Source organism: Lissotriton helveticus, chromosome 1_1 (assembly GCF_964261635.1).
Source record: "Lissotriton helveticus chromosome 1_1, aLisHel1.1, whole genome shotgun sequence".
Lineage (NCBI taxonomy): Eukaryota > Metazoa > Chordata > Amphibia > Caudata > Salamandridae > Lissotriton > Lissotriton helveticus.
The window spans coordinates 476,657,605-476,676,524 of NC_136057.1; the positions used below are offsets into that span (position 1 = coordinate 476,657,605).

An 18,920-nucleotide genomic window follows, 5' to 3' on the forward strand; every position below is an offset into this window, starting at 1 on the left:
CCGCACCTTACTGGACAAAGGAGAAACAGTAGCCCTCATCCTCCTCGACCTATCAGCGGCGTTCGACACAGTCTCCCACCGCACCCTAATACGCAGACTCTACGATGCAGGAATCCAGGACAAGGCCCTCGACTGGATCTGCTCCTTCCTCTCCAGCAGGACGCAGCGGGTCAGACTCCCCCCTTTCCTCTCGGACCCCACACCTATCACCTGCGGAGTCCCCCAGGGCTCCTCCCTCAGCCCGACGCTCTTCAACATCTACATGGCTCCACTTGCCCCCATCGTCAGAACCTACGGACTCAACATCGTGTCATATGCAGACGACACCCAGCTCATCCTCTCCCTATCCAACGAGCCCAACACCGCCAGACGCAACTTTCGAGAAGGCATGGAAGCCGTCGCCAAATGGATGAAAAACAGCTGCCTACAACTAAACACCAACAAAACAGAAGTACTCATCATGGGCCCAAACCCCGACGCCTGGAGTGACACCTGGTGGCCCACCGCCCTCGGAAACCCTCCAACCCCCACAGACCACGCACGCAACCTGGGAATCATCCTGGACTCCGAGCTCAAAATGGACCGCCAGATCAACTCTGTCTCATCCTCCTGCTTCCACACCCTCCGCCTCCTTCGTAAGACCTTCAAATGGATCCCCCTCGAACAACGAAAGACAGTCACTCACGCCCTGGTCACCAGCAGACTCGACTACGGCAATGCACTCTACGCCGGAATAAACAAAAACCTCATCTGCAAGCTACAGAACATCCAGAACGCCGCCGCAAGACTGGTCCTCAACCTGCCAAAACACTGCCACATCTCCCAGCACCTGCGCACACTCCACTGGCTCCCCGTCGAGGCGAGAATCACCTTTAAGATGCTCACCCACGCACACAAGGCCCTCCACGGCACCGGACCAGCATACCTGAACAGCCGACTCAAATTCCACGCACCCCAAAGGACCCTACGATCAGCCCAGCTTTCCTACGCTGTGGTCCCCCGCACCAGAAAGACCAGATCGGGAGGCCGCTCCTTCTCCTTCCTCGCGGCCAAAGCATGGAACGCCCTTCCGCTCCACCTCAGACAGACAACATCGTTCCCCATCTTCACAAGAAACCTCAAAACATGGCTCTTCGACAGACCCCCTCCTTGATGGAATGGAACCTGCACCCCCCCAACCCCCCCCACCCCTAGCGCCTTGAGACCCTTACGGGTGAGTAGTCGCGCTTTAACAAACTCCTGATTGATTGATTGATCATGGCAGAACATCTCCCAGGCAAGGACAACCAGATGGCGGACCTGCTCAGCAGGCACAGCCACCAGATGCACGAGTGGGAGATACATCCCTCAGTGCTGCAACCGTACTTCCAGCGGTGGGGTCACCCAGAAATAGACCTGTTCGCCACAACGGAAAACGCAAAATGCCAAAGCTTCGCCGCCAGGTTTCCACATCCGCAGTCTCAGGGCAATGCAATATGGATGAACTGGTCAGGCAAGTTTGCATACGCTTTTCCCCCAGCCACGCTCATACCACTAGTGGCACGCAAACTGCTACAACACTCAATGACGCTGATCCTAGTTGCTCCAACACGGGCGCCACAACCATGGTACACCACGTTCCTAGAACTTTCCGTGGTTCCTCATCAAAGGCTGCGATTAACACCCAGTCTTTTAACGCAGAGCCATGGCGACATTCAGCACCCAGATCCGCAACAGTTGAACCTTGCGATCTGGCTCCTGAGGTCATAGAGTTTGGTTACCTAAACTTGCCTCCCGACTGTATGAATATTATCAAGGAGGCAAGGAGGCCTACCACCAGGGCATGCTATGCGGCAAAGTGGAAACGATTTGTCATCTATTGTAACAATAATGACATAAATCCGCTAGATGCATCTACTCAAAACATCATATGTTACCTCTTACATTTACACAGATGCAATCTGGCTTACAGTTCCATATGAATACATTTAGCTGCAGTGGCAGCTTATCTTCAGAACAGGCAGCACCTTTCACTCTTCAGAGTGCCTGCTATTAAAGCTTTCCTAGAGGGACTCCAACGAATCATTCCTCCAAGACACCCACCTTCACCTGTCTGGAACCTCAACGTGGTTCTAACCAGACTAATGGGACCACCTTTTGAACCTCTACATTCCTGTGAGATACAATTCCTAACGTGGAAAGTGGCTTTTCTGGTGGCTATTACATCACTCAGAAGAGTTAGTGAGCTGCAAGCCCTAACTATTCAGGAGCCCTTCATACAAATTCACGCTAATAGGGTAGTGCTGCGAACTAACCCTAAATTTATGCCAAAGGTGGTGTCCCAGTTTCACATCAATCAAGCTATCGAACTGCCAGTATTCTTCCCTAATCCAGATTCCGTGGCAGAAAGAGCTCTACATACCCTAGACGTTAAAGGAGCTCTCCTGTACTATATAGACAGAACAAAACATTTCAGAAAGACTAAGCAACTGTTTGTTGCCTTCTCACCACAGCACAAAGGCAACCCAATTTCCAAAGCAGGTATAGCCGGATGGATTGTTAAGTGCATTCAAATCTGTTATCAAAAAGCTAAACGCACATTAACAGTTCCCCCAAGAGCGCATTCAACACGCAAGTTAGGGGCATCCTCGGCTTTCCTAGGAAACATTCCTCTAAAAGACATATGTAAGGCAGCCACATGGACTACCATACATACATTTACCAAACACTACTGCGTAGATGTACACTCCAAACAGCAAGCAGCTGTAGGGCAGGCTGTACTCAAAACTCTTTTTCAGACTGCTGCAGCTGGCACGGGCAACCACCGCTAGGAGGAAACTGCTATATATTCTATGCATAAGATGTGAATTCAGCAGCCCACATGCCTCGAACGGAATATGCTACTTACCAGTATGCATCTGTTCTTGGCATGTAGGGCTGCTGATATTCACATCGCCCTCCCTCCTCCCCGGTGCCTGTCACAGCTGTAGCACTCAGTATTAATCTCTAGCATGGACATCACTTACTGTATCATACTCCATCCCTGCCACAATGGCGAAAAACAATCTGAGGATGGAGAGGATGCCCATGCGCACTGTAGTCCAGGGGAGGAGCCACCTATCTCGTGATACTTCGAAGACTCTTCCAGGACAACAATGTGCAATCATCCGGACCCAACATTAGGCGGCGATCTATGCATAAGATATGAATATCAGCAGCCCTAAATGCCAAGAACAGATGCATACTGGGAAGTAGCATATTCCTTTTTTTTGATAATCAACTTTATTGATTTTTAGAAGAACAAAAACAACTCAAAGAAACATCATTGCAGCACGTTCTACCCCAAGTCTTTAGCATATCAGAGTGGGTCTACATGGATTGTGTACATATATGCTTCTCGATCCCCATCCACATTGCGTAAAAAATGCAGTATTATACATAGGTAAAATAACAAACGTATTCATTCTAATTGGTTCATCCATTTGCCCCAGATATTTGTATGTTTGGTTGGGCATCCTTGGGCCTCAAATAAGGGTTTCTCCTGCGTATTATTATTAAAAATATTTATACAGCGCACTATCACCATCGGTTTCTTGGCGCTCTTGATAAAGATTGCGGAGATCCAGGAAAGGGGGATTAATCATAAGCCGCTTGAAAGAGCAAAGTTTTTAAGAGAGTACGGAAGCTTGGTTGGGCATCCTTGGGCCTCAAATAAGGGTTTCTCCTGCGTAGCACACCAATCTACACCTCAACGTCATGTCGATATATTTGGAGGTGCAGGTTGTGCCCATGTCGCGGCGATATTGCGCTTAGCTACTACGGTGGCCGTCCCAAGAAACAGTTTGTCTGCTCAGCACCCTTCTGGCCTTCCGTTACTCCCAGGATGAGGTGCAGGGGGTCATGGGTACCTGCCAACCCAGGGCATGTGTAAGTTCAGACTCTATTGCTTCCCAGTATGGGGCTAGGTGGGGGCAGGACCAGACCATATGATAAAGGTCTGCCGGGCCCTGCCCGCAGCGCGTACTGTTTGAAGAGGGGCGCAGGCCCGCCCTATAAAGGCGATCTGGGGTAAGATAGGCTGTATGGAGGTAGTATAATTGGATTAGACGGAGTCTTGCTGACGTTGTGATAATCTTGGGGGCCATGAGGGCGTCGCGCCAGTCCTCCTCCTCCTGGCTATGTAGTATAGGTGAAGATCAGTCATGCCCATACCTCTGTCGAAGGGTGGTATCCGGCATCAGACAAGAGCGTAAGTGGTCTTGCTCCTCCCCACAGAAACCTTGTGGCCATGCCATCCAGCTCTCTAAACCAACTGCGTGGAAAGTGGAAGGGGATTTTTTGGATTACGTATAAGAAGCAGGATAGGATCATGGATCACTTCTTTTCTGTCTAGCCGTTCTCAAAGGGTCACGTTGCACCCTTTTGAATCCGAGGACAAACCCCTTCTGTGCGGAGTGCCCCAGGGCTCTGCTTTAAGCCCTCTATTATTTAATGCCTATGTGGCTCCATTGGCCAAGGTAGTTGAGTCTTGGGGTGTCAGGGTGGTCTCTTATGCTGATGATACTCAGCTTATCTTTTCATTTCGAGACCACTCTGACTCCCTTTTTTCCAACTTTAGAAACTGCCTTGGCAACATCTGCACATGGATGTCAGCCAACCATCTTGCCCTCAACACCGATAAAACGGAGGTCCTTTTTTTCAGCAAAAAATCCCCCCCCCCTGCAAACCTTTGGTGGCCTACCATCTTGAATCCCCCACCCACCCCTGCTCAAGCAGCTCGTAATTTGGGCTTCATTTTTGACAATTCTCTGTCTGGAAGTGCCCAAGTCAATAAAGTGGTAGGGGCCTGTTTTTCCAAATTGCGTATGATTAGGAAAATCTTCCCCTTCCTTCCCCAATCTTCACGCAGAACTGTGGTCCAGGCACTTATTACCACCCACCTGGACTATGCTAATAGTCTATATGCAGGTGCCCCCCTTTACCTGATCGATCGTCTGCAAATAGTTCAAAACTCGGCAGCCCGGCTCATTGGTAATATCCCCGCCCGCACTTCAGTCAGAGCCTACCGAGAGGAGCTTCACTGGCTCCCTATTTCACGACGCATCGATTTTAAAATTCTGATCCTGGCATTTCGTGCTATTCATGGGACTGGCCCGTCCTATCTGAGAAAACGTCTCAAAATCTCTGCTTCAGTTAGGCATCTAAGATCTAACAGCCTTCGGTTACTGATGGTACCTAGATTCAGGCTTTCTCGAAGTGGCGGCAGATCTTTCACCGTCACTGCCGCCAAGCTCTGGAATAGCCTCCCACTTGATCTCAGGTTTTGCGAATCTGAGCCTGCCTTTCGTCGCAATCTCAAGACCTGGTTGTTCACCAAGTGTTAGGGTTTGGTATTATCTGACGATTGTACTTTCTTAGTCCTTTTGTGGGATATGTGTCTGGTTTATTCTCTAAGGGGATAATCTTGTAATCTAGCGCCGGGACACCTCCGCCGGAGGTAGCTGTGCGCTCTACAAGCTTCAAATAAATAAATAAATAAATAAATAAATTTTAAACAGAGCCACTCTCCCGAGTGGGCTGAGTGGTAGGGTTTGCCAGCACCTGAGGTCTTCTTTGGCTTTTTTGACGTGTGGGGTAATGTTTAATACCCATTCCAGGTCGTGGACCAGGGTGATCCATATCTCGAGATATTTGAATGATTGCCGCCTGAGGGGAATGGTTGATTGCAAATCAAAGTATTCCCTGGAGAGGTGAAGGGATACCAAGGTCAATTTTGCCAGGTTGATCCGAAAGCCTGAGATAGCTCTTGTTATTTTTACGCCGAATCAGGTGCAACAGCTTTTGAACTTCTGTTTAGTTTTTCCTGCATTGAAAATAATTTTTTTAAACATTGTTTAGAAAGATTGAAAACATTGAATCTAATGTACAAATCCCTTGAGGTGAGTTTAATTTTATTTAAGATTTCTGATTGTCCCTCTTCAGTTTACTAACAATGACAAAGCCAATAGCTTGGCACCTTCAGTATAGACATATGATCAATTGACTTTGCCAATGCTTAGCTCTAATTGAACACAGTAGTAGTTAATTTAATCTTTAGTAGTGTTGAATGCTTTTTTTCCTCACTTCTGTCATCTTGCATTATATTTTTATAGGTGCTCTAGGACTTCCGATGCGGGGAATGAGCAACAACACTCCCCAGTTAAATCGCAGCTTATCACAAGGCAATCAGTTACCAAGCCATGTACCACCAACAACAGTATCACTTCATACGCCGCCATCTCCAAGCAGGTACTCTTTCCTGAAAAATACCACACAATAATCCTGGTCTTGTTCAAAATAAAGTCTAAAGTAATAAATGTATTATTAAAGATTGTGTCTAATAAATGTGTGTTTGATTTTGCAGGGGCATTTTGCCAATGAATCCCAGGAATATGATGAACCACACCCAGGTGGGGCAGAGTATTGGAATTCCCAACAGGACAAACAGTATGAGCAGTTCAGGGTTAGGCAGTCCAAACAGAAGTTCTCCTAGCATCATTTGTATGCCAAAACAGCAACCCTCTCGGCAGCCTTTTACTGTAAACAGGTGAGGTGGATTACACAGGTTACATGCTTAAAAGATTTTGGTTGAAGAATTGTTAACATCATAATGGTTTTATCGGCCACTGTAGTATAATGGCAAATGATGGTATCTAAGGAAATTTCAGTGAGGATAGCCCCATATTTGGTTTTCATGTAGTAATTAATGGAGCATTTATCACTTTGAGATTAATCTCGTGTAATTGATATTGCGCTTCTGTTTCTTTTAAATTATCTTGAAATAATTTCTAGTCACTTTTTCTGGAGATCAAATGTAAATATCCGATTTTGTTCATTTTCTACCCTTTTATTATTCTTGATGGGCCTCTAGCCACCCATTTTCTTAGTTGGCCCCACTAATTACCTTTTAAGTTCCACCCCCGTTTTTTAATGTAAATTTCAGCCATATTTATTTACTGTACCACTTGCATTATTTGTTCAGTATTTGTCTAATTACCACAGAATATTTGTATCTTGAATTTATTAAATTGAAAATAATACTTTAGCAATACTGTGCGAAAACATTACACAACCAACATATTGAGCAAAAAATATTTACCTAATTTTTTATTCAGTAAGATTGTTACAGTCCTTGCAAACCATATATAATGCATGGATGGGTGGATGAAGCATGTGAGCATAAGCATCTCCTACCATTATCTAAATAAGGTCCAACCTTCTGCCTTTGTTCTCCTCGTTTAAATGTGGGATGAGAAATGTAATCCCTAGCACATCTATGTGCACAGACTACTTTGTCTTGCCAAGCATTTGTCATCTGTCTACTGCACTGAGAGATTGGAATTTGAAAATTCATGGTCCTTTTCTGTTCGGTTATTTGCAGCAACTCCACAACCATCAACTTTGTATTCATATTGTCTGTAAGAATGCAATACCAGCAATTACATTTTGTAACCAACCACGATCAGTGAATGATTATGATAATAAAGCGTATGGAATAAAATGTGCGTTTACGGTGGCACTTAATATCAACTTCGAGTTTTATTACGCGCAGCTCAGTGTCTCATGTAAATGTAGTACATAATTTAACATTGTTCAGCCTGAAGCTGAGTAAAAACTTGGAAAAATGGTTTACTTGAATGTAGACGTTGATTGGTTTGACTAAGTCGATCTTAATCATTGCAGCGGAAATGCTAAGTGCAATAAATATCTCCAAATTTAAGTAGGGGGAAAGGGTACACCAACATTTTTTGGGGGTTTCTGTCCCCCTAAATGAGATTGTTGTTCCTCCCCCCTAACTATTTGTTTTGCATACAAACAGCATGTCTGGATTTGGAATGAACAGGAATCAGGCATTTGGAATGAACAACTCCTTATCTAGTAACATTTTTAATGGAACAGGTAAGGACGCTTGAAATATGTCCTTTTATGCTATAGCTGGGTCTAATAAATGCTGAACAAATAATAGTACAATTTGTGGCTGAATGAGTAAGATAAATTCTTAAAGAAGAATGCTTGTGCTTAAGGTTTCATTAAAAATGTTTTACATGATTGAATACAAAGCACAAAATTTGTTTTTTATAAAAAAAATGAAATGAAGGGTGCGTTGCCCAAATTTGAACAGGCGTTGATTGTAATGGAGCCCTGGGTAAGTGGATTTAGTTTGCCCTGTTTCAAAGAACACAAACTTTGTGACAGAACTTTGTGAGTTTTCTCAGCATTTTTATTTTCATAAAAGGTGCACATTTTTAATTTTCAGTTTTTGAGCTTTCCAAATAAGTGGAGTTAAAAAGAAAATTTACTATGCCTCATTCTGTATGTCACTTACTCAGTTTGCATATAATGGACATGGCTGCACTTAATTGGAAGAACCTTACTCATCTGAATTCGGTGAATGGTCTTATGTATCCTACTTTTTTTAATCAATGATTGGAATGAAGTCCAATGAATATTGAACACACTAGAAAAAATTGGTAAAATGACTGCATGTTTCAATTCACTATGCATGTGCATTTGTGTAAATGTAGAACATCTCTAAAATGTATCTGATAACTTTTGCTTACTAAGAAACATTATTTTAACGTTTTAAGAACCAGGTAAGCCTGAAGCTCAAATGTCCTTCGATAGGTTTGATTGCATTTTTCGCTGCCCTTCACTGAGAATGGGGAAGTAATATGTATTTTATTATAAATGTAAACGTTATGTTTAAAACATAGATATCATTAAAGGTCTGTCGCCAAAAACTGGCAATACCTATCATGACTGAGATTGTACACAAGTTTATAGAACAACAAATATTTCTAAACTTCATGTATAATGCTTGATATTAGACATAAGGTTCCTTCTTCTTCACTTTGACCGCTTTTCAAACACTGTTACAGACAGAAAACATAACGATTCCCTGTCTGTCTGCATTTTTAAACACCGGAAATCGTTTTTTGGAGTGACTTTGTGTTGTTAGTCACCACTCAAGCCAATTGGTGTGGCATCAAAAGCCCAGGGAGTTTAAAATAAAGAAAAAGAGCGGGCTTTCGTAATGAATCCTATCCTAAGTTGTTTCGTATTCATATGTTTGTACTGTAATGTTAATGTTTTCAGATGAATGTATTGTAAAATGTACAACTGCTAAAAGCTCTATATGGTATAGGCATACATGTTTCAACGTACACTTATCAGTTAAATGTTGAAATAAACATGTTTGCAGGTTGCGGCAGAGCTGACCACCACTCTGTCAATTCTTTCAACACCATATGTTTGTGAGAGAGATTATTTTTGATTACATTTCATTTATTAAGAATCCAAGGAATTTCAGTATATTGCATGCAAACACGCTTCCCTCACATGGTCCTCTAAATTACTCCGTTGTATTTCTAATAACACATAACATTACTAATTTCTAAGCTCACTTTGGCTATAGAAAAGAAAAGGGTAGGACTCGCATGAAATGGACAGTATTTATTCCTTTGTTGCAAATGCCATCCAGTGTATTTTAGTTACTAGCCTAATAGCATCATTTATTTTTGTATACATCAGAGACAATCCAGTCAAGAGTTCCTTGTTCGTAAATGATAAGTGAACAAGGCCTCTACTGTTTGGTTACAGTTCACCAGAGTAAACAGATGCTGAAGCAAAGAAATTGAGGCCATATGTTATACTTATTAGCACCTCACAAACCCCCACAGACCTCCTCCGTTATAGTATGTAGCAGTAGGATGACATTTAACACCTAATCCAATATTTACTTTATGAACACAAGAACATGGCAGCAACCATAGTTCAGGCAATCCTGGTTCTCCTAAAGACATGCTTGAACTTTTCATTGAAAGTGGCTGATTGTGTGAACAACTAATTTTCAATATCATTAAGTTCAAGCTGTGTAATTGGCATGTCTTGCAACGTTTAACATCAGTTGTGCAACATGGATGTGATACACTTGTGCAAGTTAAATAGGACAACACAATGGCCAAGTCCACAGAGGCACTCCTCTATGACTGAAGATCTGCTTTTAATAGGTGTGCTTCTTCTAAATGTTGACCAGATGAGATACAGATGTATGCCAATCAGACATACCCGCTAAACTTCACAAGGTGTTTTGATCATCAGTCATCATTATGACAACACAATGTCTGTAACTGTGTTATGTTATTTTTATTTTGTATAGCGCACAGATGCCGCAGCCAAGAGGCGTCCCGGCGCTTATTGGAGAAGGAATACACAACACAACAGAAAGGACCAGGTAGCACTGAAGCTAAACAAAGGAGAATAGATGAGTTTTTAATTGTTTCCTGAACTGAAACAAATCAGGGATGGAGCGAAGTGAGGCAGGCAAAGAGTTCCACAGTGTAGCCGCCATCACCGAAAAGGACCGGCCACCCATTCTGGACTTTTTAAAACGGGGAATAATGGCCAGATTTGACCCTGCAGACCGAAGGGCTCTTGAGGTGACGTAGTGAAGAATGGTCTGGGTGAGAATAGGAGGAGAGGCCAAGTTAAGAATTTTGAAAGTAAGGCACAAAGCCTTAAACTTAATTCTTTGGCCTACTGGGAGCCAGTGGAGATCATGGATGGTGCTGCGAGCAGAAACAAATTTAGGGAGGCCGACCAGCATCCTAGCCGCCGCATTTTGTATCCGCTGAAGACGGGCTAGCTCAGCTTGATTAACACCCAGAAACAGGGAGCTAGCATAGTCCAATCTGGTCAATACCATAGCTTGGACTATGATCTGCCTGGTGTCTTCGTCAAAAAATTTAAAAATAGGCCGTAGGCACTGTAAAGCGCCAAAACAGTCTTTTCATGGCACAGGGCAGTGAAGAGGACAGAGCTCGAGAGACACTAACTCATAAGTAAATGACTAACTCTATGATCTCCCGGACTGTGCTACTCAGGTTAGGTAGAAACTTAACACTTCAGAGGCAAGACTTAATAATAGTTCATCGTGAAGGAGGTTCAATAGTTGCACTGCTTTAAAATGATCAGTAAGCTATATAAGCACAGGCTTAAATAGACCATTATTTGCCAAAATATGTGCCTCTCCTGCTGGATGGTTGAGTGTCAAATGGGTAACCCACAAAGAACTACCCGACCTGGGAAGTATTGCAGTACAAATGAGAAAGTGGTCGTGTTAGCAACTCTTTAAACGAAACAAAAATAGTATAGCATTCACCACTCTTGCTATTCTTTTGATGCGTAAATTCACTTTATTTCTGGATTAGAGACACCTAATGCAATTTTAGTCGAAGCATTGGTTATTGGCAACTCTGTTGCTCAAGCAAATAACAGTGCAGTATATATTTACAGTGCTCTTGGTGTAAAGAGAGAAGGGAGGGTTTGGGAGGTAGGTGATGAGCGTGTGAAGGACAGGGAAAAGGTATAGTGACATATATATACATCAGTTGTACATGATATTGAACCTCTCCGGCCTAACATAGGTCAGTTGTCTCATTGCTCCAGATTGGGCAAGACTGTTCTTATACACTGAGCTGCATCCCCTTTCCGATTCGCTTCCCCTCCAAGGATGATCTTCTCTACATGTGCCAGGGCCAAGTAGTTCATCAACAAATTCCCTCTCTCCATTTGTTGGCTTGGCTCCTCACTACGCTGAATTTGGGAACTTGAGGCTTTCCAAGGAGTATACTAAGATACTACAGAAGTCTCGAGCTCTGTCTACATTGAAATGTTACACCGCTAAATGAAAGATATTCTGTACTTGGTGTATCTCACAAGCATTGAATCCATTCTCTTCATCTCCGGAGCAGGCGCTGCCTTATCTCTTGCACTTGGCAAAATCAGGAGTTTCTCACTTTTCCATAAGAGTTCACCTTGCTTCAATTTCTAGGTATAGAGGATGCTCAAATCAAACCTCTCTGTGGTCTAACCCACTCGTTAAAGAAGTTATGAAGGGACTTTTTAGAGCTTTTCTGCCTGTAAAGCCTCCTAAAGTTTTGTGGCAATTAAACACAGTTCTGTCACAATTGATGAGTCCTCCCTTTGAGCCAATTCACAATGCTAATTAAAGTCCCTTTCCTGGAAAGTGACTTTCCTTTTAGCCATTACGTCAGCCAGACGTATCCGTGAAATCCAACCTCTCACTACAAAGGAGCCGTATCTGCAGTTTTTTCCGGACAGGGATATCCTACTCACTAACCTTTCTTTTATTCCTAAGGTGCCTTCAACTTACCACCTTAATTAACCGATTGTTTAATGAGCGTTCTTTCCTAATCCATCCTTAGCAGTGGAAAAAGCGTTGCATTCTCTGGACATTAAACAATGTTTAAAGTTTTATCTGCAAAGAACGGAGCTGAACCTAGTCAGCTTTATTATTTTGCTCTTATGAGGACTCTTGTATAAACCTCTCCTGCCCTTTAAGCGAGAGTGCACATACACCTCTGTACTTTAACTTGGAGAAAGGCTGCACAAATCGACACAGTGGGAGATTCTATAAAACATTCTAAATAGACTATCATTTTATCACCTTTGTTCTCCCTAATATAATATGTATCAACATCTTATTTCCACTGTGGCTGTTTAAGTAAATAAATGCATATCCACAGAGTTCACCTACACTTTAAAGTTTGACATATGCACTTTAACTAGTACTAATCGAAGATATTGTGAGTGCGATCTTAGTTTACACTCACATTTCTAACGTATTCCCCATCAAATTCTGTAACTGCTTCTCTGTGGGTACGTCTTCTATACTAGTTTATGTATTTGAAGCTAAGAAAAACTTAGCAGTGATGCTGTTACTTGAATTAATGTACAATTTTTAGTCTATTTTATTTTGCATCTTAAAACAGAAATTTGCCTGAAATAATACCATTTACCGTCAGTAGCTACGAATTCCTTTTATAATGCTGTTTGTTTGCAATCTGAACATTTTATTGGCTTTCCTGTAGAGTATATTATGGTTTTTAATAACTGAAAATAAACTTACTTTGAGGGTGCCTGCAGGGGAGCATGAGTCAGTTATGTCAAGAGGGGTTGTCCTGGTCACATATTTGACCTTCGGACTAAGTGCCTGATTTAGGTTTCGGCAGACAGGTTACTCAGTCACAACAGCGATGGCTATCCCATCTGCTGAAATATAAATCCCATAATATCCTATTGGATTTATATTTCGGCGGACAGGATATCCGTCACTGTTGTGACGGAGTAACCCGTCCTCTGAAATCTAAATCAAGCCCTTAGCCTCTGAAATGGAAGTCAAAATCCGAAAGTGGGGCAAGATTGCAGTGGGTATTCAAGCAATTCCTATATAAGCTGGTTAGCCATTGTATGAGGTCCTACTTGAGCTGTTAAATTTTGGCGGAAAAATCTCTGAGCGGGAAAGTTCCAATTTTGCATCCATGTTAGATCTCTCTTTGCCTATTAAGATTCCTTCATTTGGACTTAGTCGCTTTTTTTGGAGCTCAGAATCTTCCATTGAGGAAAAACTGCAGGCTGTATTTGAGAAGGTCTCAACAAAGTCACATAGGCTTGCTTCAAGGGTCAGTTGAACAGGTTTTTGGGGAGACAAAAAGCTCAGAACATGACCAACATAATTTTCTTGCTCAACGTGGTTGCACATTTGGGCAGCTTGACCTGAGTGGTTGGCCCTGGTTCTCCAGTGTCTGGAAAGCCAAACTTTTTCCAAGTCCTGATTTTTCAGATATTTCAGAATAAGTCCTTCGGTACACCACTAAAGCTCCCAAGATTTCAGGGATAGCACTTAAGGATCAGGACTCAATCAGCAGAGGCCACCAGCAGGTTTCAAGCCTCTTCGAGTTTCAGCTAGATACTGGTCACTTCAGGCACAAAGGCCTCTTTCAGCTTGTTGTGCCACTGTAGCCACTCAGGAGGTCAGCCAACTGACTATTGGTGTCCTCATCTGTGCCCTGTGTACAAGTGGGAGCAGGTCTACACCTTCAGGTCTCCTCGCAGGTCTCAAACAACAGGTGAAGTCTTTTGTCTGCTCTTCCACAGGTCCAGAATGTTTCTGAGGAGGTGTTGGTGAGGGACGGGTTCATATATTTCACTGGCCTGAGGGTGGAGGTGACTTCTGAACACTCTGTAACCAGTGGAGAAAACGTTCCCTGTGGCTATCCTACCCTCTTTTTCAGCACTTTCTCTTTACCTAACTGCAATCCCACAGTGCACTATTCCAAGGGAAATTCAAGATGGCAAAGGCCTTCTGCCCTTGGAGGAAGCTTGTGTGCCAGTCAGAGTTGGGGTTAGGGAAATGGGCAGTTCCCTTATCCTAAGCTATACCAAACTGTATCTTGGGACTAGCTCCACCTCCCACTGGGCTAGTGCCCTACTGGCTAACGTGCGTTAAAATACAGAAGTATGTTCCTTCCCCAGGCCTGTCCACTACATTCTAAAAATTACTGTTCTGGATATTTACAAAAAATCTAGGTTTATCATTAGATTTCTTTATTGGAATATTAAAAATAGAGGTTAAACCCTTTTTTCTAGCTTGTCCCAAGCCCCAGATAGAAACATTAATATTTTAATCTGAATGAGACCGTAGTTATAGATTCCTTACCTTAGAATTACCGCCAGGCATCAGACTGGATCCGGAGAAATTTATTGATAGCAGTACCCCTGCGTGTCGGTAGGTGGCGTCGTCAACTCCACGTCCGTCGTCTGCGTCGTGGCCACCGGGATGACGTTGCGGTGTCTTAGACGCCGCCCCTGCGCGCTGAAGTCAGTTTTTTTTTCCACGTCTGCCAGCGCAGATCCGGAGAAAGCTTGCCCCATTGTCACTTTTTAACTAACCCTTTTTTTTACTTTTGGCGACGTCTTCGACTCCTGGTGCACGAGGGATGTCAAGCCGTCGGCCTGGTTTCAAGCCCTGTGACTCATGTCACAAGTTGATGTCGGTCACCGATCCGCACCTCGTGTGTCTCTTGTGCCTGGAGCGCGACCACGACCCGAAGTTGTGCTCAGACTGCCGGGCCCGAACTCGAAGTCTCTGCGGGAGTGGTCCCGAAAGCTTTTGGAGGCCCTGCAGTCTACTCTGTGCCGTTCAAGGTCCCGGTCGAGGGGAAGGTTGTGGGACCGGTCGGGGAGTCACCACCATCCGTCCTTCGCACTCCTCGGGTAAGTCGAAGCACAAGAAGAAGGCGAAGAAGCATTGTCTCTCTTCGCCTTTTTCCCCGTCCATCAGCCGATGCAATGCGGGTCCCGGAGCGTCGTCGCTCTCTGGCCCATCACTCTGAGCCCGCTGGGACATCTCCACGCTTCCCTCCTTTTCCCCTAGCCAGAGCGTCCCCTGCCCAGCTTTGTGCATTTTACTGAGCGCTGCACAGCATCTTTGGGCAGCCCGACCCCACAGGTGCGCCTTTGGGCCCCACAGAGTCGGCTGGGGGCCCTGGGCTTTCGATGCCGACTACTCCGGCTTCGGCACCACAGGGTCCTCAAGGATCCAGGCCTGAATCCGGATCGGCGCCAGTCGACCTCAGGGTAGCTTCCCCAGCACCGATTCCAGTGATGACACCCTGACTTTGGTTGCGCCCCCCACCGGCATCGACCACAACCCTACTTACCCCCGATTTGGACACGGCGTTGGACCGACGTTGACCGGCATCGATACCGGTGCTGGAGGGTACTTTTGTACCGCTGTTCAACCCTGACGTTCCCTACCGCCCTGAGAGGCAGCCAGAGGAGGGTGAGGAGGAGTGAGAGGAGTCTGTTGACCCTCTAGCAGACCAACTTGAGGAGCCGGACTAGCGAGAGGAGTTGGGTGATGCCAGTGGTCTGGATACCTCCCCAGACCTTCGTATGCTTTCTCCCCCTACTGTGGCTACAGAGGAGGGAGCTTCCTATGCTGTGGTGTTGCGTAGGGCGGCTGAGGCCTTAGGCCTCGAGCTTCCTACGGTGGCTGTCAGGACTAACATCCTGACTGAGGTGCTTCAGCCACACGTCCCGTACACTGGTGAGAGAAGCTCTTTCAAGGATGAAGTTGGCGGCGAAGAGGCCGTTCCACTTGTGACTGCGCGCGAGTCCTGGAAGTATTGTAGGAGACCACGTAGTGTTATCGGACAGAATAGAAATCGTCCGTTTTCCTGATGACCCCGTGGTGTTCACCCCAGTCCGGCTTGTTAAGATCCTGTTGTGTGAGATTCCGCAACAGGATACTTCAGGGACAGATGCACAGTGGTGGCTGGTTCTGATTTTGTGAAGCTGTTGTGGCCCGACCAAAGGAGTATTTGTGTTCAATTGTGTTACCCTTGTCCTGAAGAGGCCTGAATCAGTGGGCTGAAACGTGTCGACATATGAAGAGGAGTCCATCTAAATTGAAATATGACGTTTGAATAGGTTTGTTACATGCTATATAAATGACTGAATAGAGAGGAGGTTACTTCACTGTCTAGGTAGTGTGTAAAAACAATTACCTCACCCTGGATTGCGGTGATATTTGCATTTGAGTGCAACCAGGTTAAAATGGATGGGTACTACAAAAGATTTTGAACAACTTTTGATTGTGTTTGTGTATGTATGTGTGTGTGTGTGTGTATATATATATATAAATATATATATATATATATATATATATATATATATATATATATATATAAATATATATAAATAAAAAAAATTGCTTTATGATTAATGTATATTCGTGCAGATACCCATATCTATAATAAAAGAAAGATATGTTAAGAGAACTGAGGACGTCCTTGTGAGTCTATAAAGAGTTGACAAGTTATAGTTGGGGACTTTGCTCCCATGCTTGAGACAAATTTGTTTGTCTTTTTGCTATAGTCACTTGTGCACATTTTTCCCTGGACATCTTTTTGTGCTTCTTGCTTTATTTTTGCCCAGATGCTTCCATGGGGGATTAGATGAGATAAAACTGGGGGGTTTGTCCAAACTAAGGTGCCAGGTAGGACATTACATTATGCGCAAAAGAAGAAAGACCTGGCTGCCATTTTCTGTTGCTGCTGTTTATTTAAGCAGACTGTCGACCTATACTCATTAGTTCATAGGCTTCCTCAGAAATTATTTATATTTTCTGTATTTTTACAAACATTTGCTCATGTCTGAATAGGATACACAACCAGTTAACATGATAAGTTAAAGATACAATTGTGAAAACAAAACAATGAGTACAAAAATGTGCAAATAATGATATATTTCCAAGAATTACACCAGCAGCAATAGTTCACAATAAGCAATCTCAATGCCCTACTCCTTGGCGCTAGTTAAGGGATTACTGCCACAAGGGTCACATACTTCTGGGGTTAGTTTATGAAAGTGTAATCTCCTCAGAGACATCCAACATTTTTTAGAGGGACCCTTTGCGGATTAAACAGAAAAAGATGATGCGTTTCCAATCCCGTTGTTGAGTCACAGGATTTTCATCTGGGCTGGGGCACGGTGTAACCTCAAGCTGCAAACAAAATCAGTGAAAAAAACTACCTAAAATTGCAGTGCTTTCTCTTATTTTACGTGATAGTTATGTGTGTTAAATTTAAAGTGTACCTCAAGCTGCAAACAAGAACTTCAGGGCTTCTTATTGACGCTTCATTCTTGATTTTAAGACCTGAAAGATCACGAAGATCTAGTTTCAGTATTGCGGCATGCTTGTTGTACATTTGATATTCCAAAGTCAAAAGAAGATTTTGACTTACGTTTTTTTTTTATGAAGGGCTCGGAGGGGGTTAAATGTTTGTACAGATGAATGTCTGGCTTTCTCTATGGCTTTCATGGGGGATTAGGGCATAAGCAGTCTTTGTGATACTGAGATGCAGCAGCCTCTTCGGAGCCCCTGCTGCCTTTTAATGAGGTTCTCACTGACATCCTTCCTGGCACTCGGTCCAAGCCCAGCACAGAGCACCTGTGGACTGTGGATTGCCAGGCGGGCCAGACCACCAATGCCCGTTTCCTCCCCACCCCTGTAAAGCAGCCTCCAAATCTTCGCCCACTCTACCAGGGTGATGGCAGCCACTACTCCATTGGGACGTGGAGTTCCGCTGGTTGACATCTGCCAGGCAGCCAGGTGGTCATCCCTGCACACGTTCACAAAACATTACTGCCTGGACAGCCAAGTCCGGACAGACAGCTTTTTCGGCTGCTCGGTTCTCCAGGAGTTCAAACCCACCATTGGCATTCTTGGGGTATCTAGTCTAAGGTAAGGAATCTATAACCACGGTCTCTTTCAGATGAACAAGTTACCTACCTTCAGTAACGATGTATCTGTAAGAGACATATGTAGTTATAGATTCCTTGCCGCCACACCCATCCTCCCTGGTTTGTGAACTGACTTCTAGGGATAGGCACTCGCTTACATGACCTTAGTTGCGTGCACCAGTGGTCAGTGTCTTGCATGGCTCTGCGCTTCTGGCGTGGAAAGTCGTGTCGGAACCGACGTCAGCACACAGGGGCGGGATCTAAGTAGACACCGTGACATCATCTCGGCGAACACGATGCCGACTACAGATTCCAAGTCGACCGACGCCACTTACTGATGCGCAGGGGTACTGCTACAAAATAATTTCTCCGGATCCAGGTTGTCGCCTGGGGGTAATTCTAAGGTAAGGAATCTATAACTACTTATGTCTCTTACAGATGCATCATTACGGAAGGTAAGTAACTTGTTCCTTTCTACTTTAGTTTTTATGTAGGACATTCAGAGCTTTCCACAGTGAAAATAATTGTATGGGCCTTATCACTGCAGGGACAGGGTAGCGTTAAATGTCTACATGCCCCACTTTTAAATACCATGCAACTTCCGTGGTAGGCTACCAATCCTACATGGGGTGACTTAATAATATTTAAAAGGTAGGTTTTTATCCTGTCAAAAAAGTATGTTTTGGGCGATCAGACTGCAGGTTTAAAGTGCAACGGTCATGCTGTAGTGGTAGGCCTGAAGTCATGTTTTCCTTTGTGGCTCAAGTGTGCTGCAGTCCACAGGTGATATT

At 44.2% G+C, this 18,920-nt stretch overlaps 1 protein-coding gene across 10 annotated transcripts in view; it reads left to right on the forward strand.

The window, feature by feature from the left end:
• CNOT2 (CCR4-NOT transcription complex subunit 2) overlaps positions 1 to 18,920 on the forward strand; it is a 427,872-nt gene that overhangs the window by 186,199 nt on the left and 222,753 nt on the right. For all 10 annotated transcript variants that reach the window (XM_078673911.1, XM_078673914.1, XM_078673916.1 and 7 more), the window contains exons 5-7: positions 6,132 to 6,267; positions 6,383 to 6,565; positions 7,838 to 7,917. In XM_078673911.1, coding sequence (XP_078530037.1) covers positions 6,132 to 6,267; positions 6,383 to 6,565; positions 7,838 to 7,917 — 399 coding nt within the window. The remainder of the gene's footprint in view (positions 1 to 6,131; positions 6,268 to 6,382; positions 6,566 to 7,837; positions 7,918 to 18,920) is intronic.